The sequence below is a fragment of the Diaphorina citri genome, unplaced genomic scaffold, assembly GCF_000475195.1.
Source record: "Diaphorina citri unplaced genomic scaffold, Diaci psyllid genome assembly version 1.1 scaffold1653, whole genome shotgun sequence".
Lineage (NCBI taxonomy): Eukaryota > Metazoa > Arthropoda > Insecta > Hemiptera > Psyllidae > Diaphorina > Diaphorina citri.
Genome location: NW_007379079.1, coordinates 56,051 through 69,245, shown reverse-complemented (window position 1 = coordinate 69,245; position 13,195 = coordinate 56,051). Strand labels below are relative to the sequence as shown.

At 42.4% G+C, this 13,195-nt stretch overlaps 1 protein-coding gene across 1 annotated transcript in view; it reads left to right on the top strand.

The window, feature by feature from the left end:
- Positions 1-2,876: 2,876 nt before the first annotated feature.
- The window catches only part of LOC103516744 (regulator of G-protein signaling 11), a gene marked incomplete at its 5' end in the record, with an annotated part of 13,774 nt that continues 3,455 nt past the window's right edge, over positions 2,877-13,195 (top strand). Inside the window, 9 exons of the mRNA XM_017447191.2 lie at positions 2,877-3,024; positions 7,155-7,346; positions 7,682-7,861; positions 8,820-8,995; positions 9,939-10,142; positions 10,722-10,943; positions 11,356-11,649; positions 12,246-12,431; positions 13,011-13,027. Coding sequence (XP_017302680.2) covers positions 2,877-3,024; positions 7,155-7,346; positions 7,682-7,861; positions 8,820-8,995; positions 9,939-10,142; positions 10,722-10,943; positions 11,356-11,649; positions 12,246-12,431; positions 13,011-13,027 — 1,619 coding nt within the window. The remainder of the gene's footprint in view (positions 3,025-7,154; positions 7,347-7,681; positions 7,862-8,819; positions 8,996-9,938; positions 10,143-10,721; positions 10,944-11,355; positions 11,650-12,245; positions 12,432-13,010; positions 13,028-13,195) is intronic.

The window sequence follows — 13,195 nt, the reverse complement described above, 5'->3', positions numbered from 1 at the left end:
GCACGATAGGCCCTGTTAACACGATGCGCGGCGCGGTAGTCGCGATTATTTGCGGTGGGTAACAGTCAAGATTAGACACTAAGTGCCTCCTTTGCAAAAAAAAAAACCTTGGGCCCCGCCGGGATCCGACGCCGGACCTCCTGCGTGCAAGCCTAGTGATGTGATACCCACTCGGTCACGGAGGTTGCTACCTAAACCATTACATCAAACTTTGTTTACACAGAAAATATGCAAACGTACATAATTATGTAGATCTACAACTTATACCTACACCTGCCTCAGTGGTGTAGTGGTCAAGACGCTCGCCTGGTAAACAGGAGGGCGTGGGTTCAATCCCAGCCGAGGTATGGAATTTTATCCTCATATAATTTGAGAATTTGACCACAATAATAGTAGTAGCCTACTGCTGGAGTAAAGGGACTTTTCAGTCCTATGCGAGCAGTATAAATAAGCACTATTATTATTATACCTAAAGTGAAACGAAGTTCTGACGTGATGTCAGGGCTTTGGGCAACTCCCATTGAAAGACTTTACTCCTACACAAGTTGTTGAAGTGACTTAAGTACACTTAAGTAAGTAAGTACCTACTTAAGTACATACCTACATACGAGTACCTACCTTCCTTTCTACCTAATACCATATCTACCTATGTATACCTACATACCAACATACAAATACGTACAGAATGAAGCTGACAGTTCTAAATGTTTTTGAAGAACTTTGTTTTTTTCGTCAGCTCGGAGATTTTGGAGCGACAAAAAAAAAAAGTTCTCATGAGAGAAGAAGGAGAAGAAGAAGGAGGAGGAGGCACAGAAAAAGGATATGAAGAAAAAGGAGTAGGAGAGGGAGAAGAAGAAGGAGGATGAGGAGAAGAAGAAAAAGAAGGAGGAGAAGAAGAAGACGAAGAAGGAGGAGGAGGAAGATGAAGAAGAAGAGGAGAAGAAAGAAGAAGAAGAAAATAGAAGAGAAAAAGAAGATTAATGTTGTCTAGAAGAGAAAGATTATGTTTTATGTCAAAATGTTTTGGCTAAACGATTTCAACAAAATACTTAAGGTAAAATATTTTTCAGTATTCTCTCTCCGTTTTTCTATCCACCATTTTTCTTTAGGAGGAGGAGAAGGAGAATTAGAAGAAGAAGAAGAAGAAGAAGAAGAAGAAGAAGAAAAAGAAAAGGAAGAAGGAGAAGAAGAGAGATAAATACCTAAAATAAACAATAATTTTACGGTAAAAATGGAATACTTAGAATGAAATCAAAATAGAGCGAGAAAGGAAGAAAGAGAAAGAAAGAGAGGGAGAGAGAAAGAGAAATAAAAGGGCGGCAGTTAAGCAAAGGGAAGAACGAATATGAAAAGAAAGAATGAACAAGGAAAGAGAAAGAGTGGAGAGAGTAAAGGATAAAGAGAAATAGAGATAAACAGGGGAAGGGGAATAAGAGAGAGAAAGAAAGAAGGAGAGAGAGAGAGAGGGGGGGAGGAAGAGAGAGAGAGGAAGAGAGAAAGAAATGAGAAAATATTATAAACACGCATTTCATTTCGAAAATATTCTTTTGTAGGTACATACCTACCTACATATTTCTCCATTCTCTCTCTCTCTCCCTCCCTCTCTCTCGCTCTTTCTCTCTCTCTTTTCTATTTCTCTTTTTCTCTATCTAGGTATCTTTCTCTCGCTCTCTCTATTTTTGCCCCATATAATCCATATAGCCTCCTCTCTCTCTCTCTCTCTCTCTCTCTCTCTCTCTCTCTCTCTCTTTTTTTTTCCAACTTCATTGACTAAACACTGTGTAATGTTCGAACGCAGAGAGAGAGAATAAAGGTGGAAAAATTGTGTATAATATGACATAAAGAGAGCAAGAGATAGATAAATAGAGAGAGAGGGATGTTGATAACAGAGAGAGGGATAGGTATATACGTATTATTTATTTGTATGATATTGTTATGACGTCAGAGCCTTTCGTTCAGGATTTCATTCCTCTCTCTCTCTCTCTCTCTCTCTCCTACATATTTTAACAACTCCCTTGCCTCTTTCTCTCTTCTAACTTTCTCCCTTCCCTCTTTCTCTTTTCTCTTTTTTTTCTGTCCGCCCATTTGTTCCTCTCATTTTTCTACCTGGTAGTCAGGAGGGCGTGGGTTCAATCCCAGCCCGAGGTATAGAATTTCATCTTCAATACATTGTTTTCCTTGTTTCCTGCTGGAGAATCTTTACTTACAAGTACCTATGTTAATTATGTTTGTTAACTTACAAGTATGTTAGTACAAGTATGTTAAACACTATTGAGCCTTCTCTAAATACGCTTCACCCAAAATGTTGCGAACAGTTGCGGTAGTCAGGAGGGCGTGGGTTCAATCCCAGCCCGAGGTATAGAATTTCATCTTCAATACATTGTTTTCCTTGTTTCCTGCTGGAGAATATTTACGTACAAATATGTTAATTATGTTCGTTAACTTACAAGTATGTTAAACACTATTGAGCCTTCTCTAAATACGCTTCACCCAAAATGTTGCGAACAGTTGCGCACATGTTTCAAAACAAATTGAATGTTGAGCAACTTTCATGATAATATTAATCAAATCAATGCTACTTAACTTTTCCTCATTTCTGAATTAAATATTGATTAATTAATTATTATATTTGAATATTGATTATTGAATATTGAATCTGGCAATCCAACTCTGTCAGTTCTATTATTTCTTGAATAATAATTGAATATTTAATTTACCTATTTCATCTGAATTGAATAATACTTTCTTTCCGCTTTCCGTGTACTCTCTTCTTTCTCAATCCTTGAATTTCCAATAGTCCGCGACATAGAGGGCGCGGTCATTTGCTGCCAGTAATTGAATATTTATAATTATTTTTTTTCTTCTGAATTGAATAGGTATGTATTGAATATTGAATCTTGTTCTGTTCTAGATGAAGCTGTTCAGGTGGCAAATCAACTCTGTCAGTTCGGCTACTTCTTTCCTGTCAATGACACGAAAAATCTCGTCTTCAAGGACTCCAAAGACACCCACTATATCTTTCAGGTAAGGCCCGGTACACCAGGACCATTATTCAACTTTATAGTTATACCCGTTCCCATTTATCGTTCGTCTTTCCTGTCAATGACACGAAAAATCTCGTCTTCAAGGACTCCAAAGACACCCACTATATCTTTCAGGTAAGGCCCGGTACACCAGGGCCATTATTCAACTTTATAGTTATACCCGTTCCCATTTATCGTTCGGAAAAAGATCGTGTCGTGTGTAGTGGGAACACTCTCATCCAGTTCTCTGGAACCCATACCTACCTGTATGCGGGGCACCGGGCACCGCAAGAAACGCAGCGTGGAGGACCTGAAAAAAGAGGTGAGTTTGTGGTGAAGCTGAGAAGCTTACTTGCTGAGACACCTACCTGCCGTCTATGCAAAGAGGCACCAGAAACGGCAGAACACATCATGTTTGTGTGAATGTGGTGTTGCCTCTCACAAACGACTGCTGTACTTCTCAACGATGATTACAACACCTAAAGAAGTCAAAGAAATCAGTCCTAAAAGAACCCTGGCCTTCGTAAGAAGTCTAGGGCTCTTCTAGAAAAAATAAAGGGAATGTCACAAAAGATCTAACCAGGTCGCGGTGACCAAGGGCGTTTATTAAAGCCGACGGCCCTACTTATAACCAATACCAATAACACGAAGCTTACTTGTGGTGAAGCTCTTAACAGCTTACTGGAGGGTGCACCAGTTCTCTGGAACCCATACCTACCTGTATGCGGGGCACCGGGCACCGCAAGAAACGCAGCGTGGAGGACCTGAAAAAAGAGGTGAGGATGAACACTGATCCAAAAGGACACATTATTGATCTAGTCCTAGGCCAAGTTCCCCTTAGGTTGTGAAAGAGGACAGGATGAAAGCTGATCTGAGCGCACGACAATGCGCTAGGTCAGGGATTTCCAACTTAAATGTGTTTGCGGGCCACGTACACAGAGGAGCAGGCCCGTATCCAGGATTTTCTCAAGGGGGGATGCTCCTCATTTTCGGAGTCTCTTCCTTAGTACAACAGCAAAAATGAAGTCCAAGGGTTCGTGTAAAGATACACAGGGGTGCTTACCGGACCTTGGCCTGGCACACTGCCGTGCGGTCAGATGTAGTAATCCAGTAGTTCAGTGGTTAACGCGTTGGGCTTTGGATCTGGAGGTTGGCGATTGGAGTCTAAGTCAAGTCACATAATTTATCTAGGTGCAATAATAGGTAAAAGGGACTTTTCAGTCCTTTGCGGGCAATATAAATAAGCACTACTATTACCAATTACTGTAAATCCCGTGTCATATTCCATCCTGATTCAAAATGGCGGCGGTTCAAAGTCATACCTCTTATACCGCTCTGTTCCCGTAGAAAAGACCGATCAACGTTCTATTCTATTTTGCTTCACAGTTTGAAGCGCCTCCAGAACACCACGATGTCTACATCAGTGACAGACGACCTGTGGGGAGACGCGCAATGCGCAGCGACATCAGGAGGGAGTGGCGCGTCGCGCACTAATTCGCGCAAGAACTCGAACCAGCTCGACTCGAATAGTTCGTCCTCAGACATTAGTCTGGTGAGATTAATTTTTCTTTTTCAAGTTTAATTGTCTTGGTCTAACTGGGACTCTTTAAACAGGGTAGATCTGGCTTTGGGACTTTAAACAGAGAGCAGACCAACATAGTCTGGCTGGGGGACTTTAAACAGAGGGTAGACCAACATAGTCTGGTTGGGAGGCTTAAAAAACAGGGAGTAGACCAGCTTAGTCTGGCTGGGAGACTTTACTTAAAGGTATTTATATTTACATAAAAGGAGTTAGGTCCTGACTCATTGACTGAGAAAGAGTAGGTAGTTTTTTTCTAACTCACTCGCTCTATGTTTTACCAGGCTGTAGCTCCCGTGGGCGGCTCATTGGACATCACTGAGCGACTGAACCGAATCAGTATCGAGCGGAGACTATCCTGCACCGTGCCGCCACCGAGGTCGTCCGTCTCCAGCAACGAAGACACCACACAATTGCCGCAACGCTCCTTTGAAGGTAAAGTATGAAATCGCCAAGAAATAAAAAATGAAACCAAGACAAATAAATCTAAATAATGATTTATATGTGGCGAAGCTGAAAACCTTTTCACATTTTTTTCTTTTTTTTTATCACAGGATTACTAAGAGCCTCCTTCACTAAATAAAATCATGAATTATTCTTTGTGGTCAAGCAAAGCTTTTTTGACGTAACGAAGTAAATTTTTGGTTCCCATAAGAGTTTCTCTCAACTGGTGCAACTGTCCGAGAGCTGCGAGCTACCAGAAAACCTCTTGCGAGCTACTAGTAGCTCGCGATCGACGGGTTGGCCATCCCTGGTCTATACGAATCTACGAAATCTAAGCTTAACTTCAAACACAAAAAGCCCACTCGGAGGCTTAAGTGTAGGGGCGAACAGCCCTAAATTATGGTTTAAAGGTTTAAACTACTACGAATCTACGAATCCCTGGTCTAAACGATAAGAGAGAAATGCGTGATGAAAACGAGGTTCTGGAAGAAGTAGAAGGAGGTGAAAGAAAATGGAAGAAGGAGGAGAAGACGTTTAAGATGAAAGAAGAATAAAAGAAGAAATAATGGAAATTAAAAGAAAAAGCATTGGAGGGCGAAAAACACAAAGTGTGTTTTTTCATCATTTGAAAAGTGTCAAATTTTAGGCTTAGTCATTGTGCTTTTGCTTATTTCATTGTTCAACCCTAGGTATATGTAGGTAAGCACATAGAAATTTCTAGCTTTAAGCATAGGTACTGTGCACAAGCAAACTTGTTAATCTGCATCTAGAACCAAATTTAACTTGTCAACCTAGAATCAAATTTTCTTTCATTTTGTTGGCTTGCAAACATAACCAAAGTTTGTACTTTTCACATCTAGAACCAAATTTAACTTGTCATCCTAGAACCAAATTTTCTTTCATTTTGTTGGCTTGTAAACATAACCAAAGTTTGTACTTTTCAAAAAACCTTTTCAAATATTTTCAATATTTTGTGACTTTTTTTACCTTGAATTTATTTGGCATTTGTAATCTTGAACTACCTTATCAGTTCAATTCTGGTTTATCATATTTAATCTAATTATTTGAACTACCTTATCAGTTCTTATAATCTTTATCATTTCTGAACTACCTTATCAGTTCTTATAATCTCTATCAAATTATCTGGTGTAAAAAGTTTTAGTTTGTTTTTTTATCACTTATCTTGAGACAAAAACTTAACTGTTAAGCTTTTTATGTAATCTAGTGGGGAATAATCTTTAACTTGGAATTAATTATCTTTTTATCATTTCTTAACTTTTGTCGATGGAACTTGGTTGCTCCGTAGACAAGCCAAGGCTTTAACTAGGAAATGACACAGGACTTCGTTGAAGGCGGTAAGAAAGGAAAGAAAATGAAGGAGCTAGAAATAAAAAAAAAGAAAAGAAGAAGAAGAAGGGGCACGAAAGAAATTGAAGAGGCAGGAAAGAAATTGAAGTAGCAAGAAAAGAAATTGTAGGGACAGGAAAGAAATTGAATGGACAGAAAAGAAATTGAAGGTACAAGAAATGAAAAATTGAAGGGGCAAGAAAGACATTGAAGAGAGAAACCTCGAGTTGCCAACGGAAATGACGGAAAAGGAACGCGAGAAGAGAAGGGAATAAAGAGCACAATATTAACTTTTTTCCTTTCTCATTAGAATACAGAAGGAAAAGTGACTGAAAAAAGTTCTATTTTTCACTTTCCTTAATAATCCTTATTATTTTTTTCCCAATCATGATGGAAAAATATTATCGAACTCGTTAGAATAAAATTGGAATAAAAACGAGGTTCGTTATCGACTTGACCTTTTGTTGTGCGCAGACTAATCGGAAATTTCTGCAAGATTGCTATTGTGGGAGATTCAGGTAATCCTGAAATAAATAAACGTGTATTGTTCTTGTGGAATCAGAACCGATAACTAAGAATTATCTAATTTCAGTCCAGGAATTTACAGTGAAATTTATTGGAATCGGACTCAGTTTGAGTTCCGCAGGAAAAACGCTTTAATAGGCATGTAGGATGCTCCAAATTTTCGGAAAGCGCCCCATAGAAAATTTCCTTGGCCCCCCTGAATACGGCCATAACTAATAATCTATTCTGTTCCCCAGATCCCCTACTACTGGCCTTGGCAGCACCGCCAATGTCCGGACAACGTCGAGTACGCCATCTACCTGGAGAAGCGCTCGCTGCGCAACAAACAGCGCCACGGCCTCGAAGAATACGAACTCGAGGCGCTCAATAACCTCAAGCGCAACCTGGCCAACAAGTGGGACTTGGTGTCCATGCAGGCCGAAGAACAGGTGAGATGTCGGCCGTAACATTTTTTAATCTGTAACATTTTTTCCAAGGGGTTTAACCTCACTCTAGGTATAACTGCCTAGATTTTTGGTGACGAGAGCTCTAACAAATCTCTCTTTTAAAGACCCCTTAGAGGTACACATCTCCTCTTCCCTGAGAAGATGGGCTCTCAAAATCCTGATGATTTGTACCATTATTAGGCTCGGTGTTGGTCTTCCGAAAATACAAAAGTTAGGCTATAGGATCGTATACAAGAAGCCTACTTTGAGGCTTAGGTGTAGGGGCAAAAAGTCCTAAAATATGGGTTAAGCTTATACGAATCTTTTTTTCTCCCCAGGTCCGGCTGGCCAAGGACCGGAAGAAGGTGGACAAGATTGTCGCGGACAGTCAGGAGCGAGCTTACTGGAGGGTGCACCGCCCCCCGCCGGGGTGCACTAGTTCTCTGGAACCCATACCTACCTGTATGCGGGGCACCGGGCACCGCAAGAAACGCAGCGTGGAGGACCTGAAAAAAGAGGTGAGTTTGTGGTGAAGCTGAGAAGCTTACTTGCTGAGACACCTACCTGCCGTCTATGCAAAGAGGCACCAGAAACGGCAGAACACATCATGTTTGTGTGAATGTGGTGTTGCCTCTCACAAACGACTGCTGTACTTCTCAACGATGATTACAACACCTAAAGAAGTCAAAGAAATCAGTCCTAAAAGAACCCTGGCCTTCGTAAGAAGTCTAGGGCTCTTCTAGAAAAAATAAAGGGAATGTCACAAAAGATCTAACCAGGTCGCGGTGACCAAGGGCGTTTATTAAAGCCGACGGCCCTACTTATAACCAATACCAATAACACGAAGCTTACTTGTGGTGAAGCTCTTAACAGCTTACTGGAGGGTGCACCAGTTCTCTGGAACCCATACCTACCTGTATGCGGGGCACCGGGCACCGCAAGAAACGCAGCGTGGAGGACCTGAAAAAAGAGGTGAGGATGAACACTGATCCAAAAGGACACATTATTGATCTAGTCCTAGGCCAAGTTCCCCTTAGGTTGTGAAAGAGGACAGGATGAAAGCTGATCTGAGCGCACGACAATGCGCTAGGTCAGGGATTTCCAACTTAAATGTGTTTGCGGGCCACGTACACAGAGGAGCAGGCCCGTATCCAGGATTTTCTCAAGGGGGGATGCTCCTCATTTTCGGAGTCTCTTCCTTAGTACAACAGCAAAAATGAAGTCCAAGGGTTCGTGTAAAGATACACAGGGGTGCTTACCGGACCTTGGCCTGGCACACTGCCGTGCGGTCAGATGTAGTAATCCAGTAGTTCAGTGGTTAACGCGTTGGGCTTTGGATCTGGAGGTTGGCGATTGGAGTCTAAGTCAAGTCACATAATTTATCTAGGTGCAATAATAGGTAAAAGGGACTTTTCAGTCCTTTGCGGGCAATATAAATAAGCACTACTATTACCAATTACTGTAAATCCCTTTCAGGTGGACTTTCTCAAATCCTGCCTGGAGAAGACGAGAACCAAGACTTCGCTGGTGGTGGAAAGCCTCATCCCCTTCAGCGAAACCTATGCAGAATACGATGCCTTCTTTACCACACCAAACCCTTCCAACCCCTGGCACAACGACGATACCACGTACTGGCTCCTCAACAGTCCTTTGTAAGTGATCAAAATCAAACCTATCCTTATCATAGCTATCTTTTTTTTTTACACATATAGAAGTTTGCCGTCACTGTACAACTGTTAGGGTCACGAGCTACTCAGATGACTAGGATACCCTTGGCGAAATACCTTCAGTCTGAGAACCAAAAATTTACGACGTAACGAAGTAAATTTTTGGTTCCCATAAGAGTTTCTCTCAACTGGTGCAACTGTCCGAGAGCTGCGAGCTACCAGAAAACCTCTCCCGAGCTACTAGTAGCTCGCGATCGACGGGTTGGCAATCCCTGGTCTATACGAATCTACGAAATCTAAGCTTAACTTCAAACACAAAAAGCCCACTCCGAGGCTTAAGTGTAGGGGCGGACAGCCCTAAAGTATGGTTTAAAGTTTAAACTACTACGAATCTTTGGTCTATTGTAACGGGGGTGTTACCCTCGATTCTGTGACTAGCTTGCCGCCTTACGCAGACTGAAGTGGGGTTCCCTTACGCAGACTGAAGTGGGGTTCTTAAAAGCTAGTAGCACGCGATTGTCCAGATTTCAGTGATCCATGGGGGACTGGGGACTGGGGTCGAGTGGATTGGAACACATCGCCCAGTATGTTGGTATGATGGAACAACTTGTTCTAAACTGACAGTCTAAATAAAGCACTACTTATACTTATCGCATGCCTTCAGGCACACTCCATTTGTCAATGGTCTAGGTTTACCTTGTCCTTGGGATCAATTCGATTTGAAGAAACCATTTCCTTACTTAAGTTTACACACTCCATTTGTCAAGGGTCTAGGTTTCCGTTGCCCTTGGGATCAATTTAATTTGAAGAAACCATTTCCTTACTTAAGTTTACACACTCCATTTGTCAATGGTCTAGATTTACCTTGCCCTTGGGATCAATTCGATTTGAAGAAACCATTTACTGATTCCCCTCTCGTCTTTCGCAGGGTGGAAGTCCCCACTGAGAAGAGGGTCCGCCGTTGGGCCCTGTCTATAGAGGACCTCATCAAGGATCCTACTGGGTTGGCCGAATTCACCAGCTATCTGCGCAAGGAGTACTCGCATGAGAACATACGGTTCTGGCTTATGGTGACCGAACTCCGGCGAAGCGCCCAGTCCAAGATCCCGGCCAAAGTGAAAGAGATATTCGAGTAAGTATACTTACTTTACTTTTCGTATACATGGGATATGAAACTGTCTGGCTGGGGGACTTTAGATAGGGAATAGACAGCAACTTCCGTGCCCGAATGGGTATCACACTAAGCTTGCACGCCGGAGGCCCGGGTTCGATTCCCGGCAGGGCCAAAGTTTTTTTTCGGTTCTGTGCTTGGAGTTCGGTGTGCACTCAGCCTCGTGAGGACAAGTGAGTAGCCACTTTAATCGAGTTGCGACCAGTGGCGGCATTACCAGAGTGAAAAGAAAAAAAATATAGATATGTCAGATATAGTAATGGAGGTTCTTAGTAATGCTATGATATCCACAAAAATTGTGAAGACGCTCTCAGCTTCACCACAAATAAATCATGATTTAGACAGAGTTTTAGTATTATCAGTAGTAATGATAATGTACATACCTATTAAGCTTCTGCATAGCAAGCAAGCGCGTTACCACTGTCTCACCGTGTTTCTATTCTCGTGACCAGTGTTATCATAGGGTTAGGTTAAACACAAAAAGGGGATTTCTTTTTCACTGTCGTGGCTTCTGAATAATTACCCTATTCTATTCCGCAGTGAATTTCTCAAGGCCGGTGCGCCGTGCGAGGTGAACATAGACGGACGTACCATGGAGCGTACACAAACGGAGCTTAAGAACCCTTCCCGCTTTACGTACGACGCCGCAGCCGAACACATATATACGCTGCTACTTAAGAACGACTGCTATCCGCGTTTCATTCGGTCGGACCACTACAAGAACTTGCTGCAAGCGGGCAAACAACCGTGCACGAAGAAAAGGTACCTGATTAGCAATCGTATATTAGGTACAAGACCTTGTTTGCTTGTTTAATCTGCAGGGGTAGAGGACTAGACGCTAAAGTTTTAGACGAGAAGGATTCAGCTCTATGTACTTGGTACATTGTGTAGCTGTAGGTACAGTGTACGAGTATATTGTGCTTGCGATAAAACCTACGTAGGTATAAAGAAACTTTTCAGACTTGATTAGACTGCGGCAGTTAAGGGACTTTTCAGTCCTATCCCCGCAAGATAAACAAGGTAATTCTATTCTATTCCTTTATTTGACTCAGTCGAGTTAGTAAAGAGACTGCGGGCGTAAAGTCCTATCAAGTTACCTATACCTATTAAATATTCTATTCTAGGGACTTTTCAGTCCTATCTTTGCAGAATAACTAATCTATTCTATTCCCAGATTCCCCTTCCCATTCGGCGGGGGTCAGAAGAAGAAAAGCTCAACCTCGAACCCCTCCACCGCCATCGCGGGCCTCTCGACCGCCCCCGGCCCTTCTACCAGCGGCATGGGCATCCCGGGGGCGCCCATGGGCATCCCTGGACCGCCGGGGCCTAGTAAAGACGTTGCTACCCGGGCTTTGAGGCGCGGCTCTGACCGGAGTCTGACCGGCTCTACGCATGAATTGGCGGTCAGCGCGCGGCAGGTGGCGCACTCGCATTCCCAGAGTAACCTAAGCGATATAAACTACCCGAGGTGAGATACTTTACTCTCTGAAATTAATCTTCTTCGCTTTTTCCGGAGTTCAGGCGGGGTCATCGTTTTTCGCCAACCTCTTGTGGCTATACTCTTTATAGTAGAACTTAGAGTTCTAATAAATTCTTCTAGTTTTCTATACATCTATGTAGCGTAGCTAGTGTTCTCATTTCGCTACACAGTCAATCAGTCCTAGGGTGATTGCTTTGGGGCTGACATTTGGTTTTGGCTACAAATTTTACGAGTGGATGCCCTTCGCACTCAACCTTTGCTATTTCTTTAGCAAAGAGAATTTCAGGCGGATATCCTCCCTGTTTAAAGTCCACCAGCTGGGGAACAAATAATAATTGAAAATTGATAGAGGAAAAGGTAACAATGGAAGTATAATCCTGCCAAAAACGAGGCGGACAGGATAGGAGAAAGCCAGCCGTTCCGAGAACGAACATTATCCGTTCAGGATGAAATCCGCCCCGGGCGGGAATCGAACCCGCGGCCTAGCGCTTACAAGGCAGACGCGCTACCAACTAAGCTTACTAGGCTGGCTAGACAACTCTTTATCTGGTTCTGTTGTTTACTCAAAATCTATCACATTCCAGAGACTCGGCCGTAATTCAGGGTGGCTCCTCGACCGAAGAAACGAACCAGGACGACGTCTGCCCGTGGGATGACCCACCGTGCCGACCATCTGACCCACCCAGTCGGCCGGCCCCTATCGTCCATCAGCCAAGCAGTGGACCTGTGCTTGTTACGGCTACCAGCCTTGTGGGGTACCATCAGTACAGGTAATACCTACTAACTATTCCGATGTTTTCCTGCCTTCCAAATTTTAAAAATTTTGCTTCTTCCGTTTTTTTTTTTTTTTTTTTTTTTTTAGTTACCAACATAGGTATATATTTATTTTTTTACATGTGACATTTCAGCTTCAACAACAACAGTAGTATATCACTGTCCTATAAGCTCAAGGCTTGTGTAGGACATTGATAGAAATACCTGTTTACTACTAACTATTCCCAGATTTTCAAGGCGAGATACTTTGTCAAGTAACATTTTAAAATTGGAGATCAAATTCAATTCAATTCAATTCAATTCAATTATTTATTTATTGAACATAATAATAGATATACAAAGGTGTTTTTCCCAAGTCAAATCTGTATTCGATTAAACTATCTGCTCAATTGTCCTCACGAGATTGAACTCTAAAGGTGTGTCCACACATAGTCGATGGCCGTCGATCGACGAGGAGATTCTATGTTGTCGAGGCAGTGAGGACGGTTCAGTTGACATCGATCGACGGCCGGTCGACTATGTGTGGACACACCTTAAGCTCATAGCCGAAAAACCTTCGGTTGTCCTCTTTTCAGGAGAAAACGGCTAGACCGTTTTTGATTTTTTGGTTAAGAAGAGTACTGAGGGTGACATACCTAGGCTACTTAAATGTGTCATATTCCATCCTGATTCAAAATGGCGGCGGTTCAAAGTCATACCTCTTATACCGCTCTGTTCCCGTAGAAAAGACCGATCAACCACTAGTTCTATTCTATTCTGT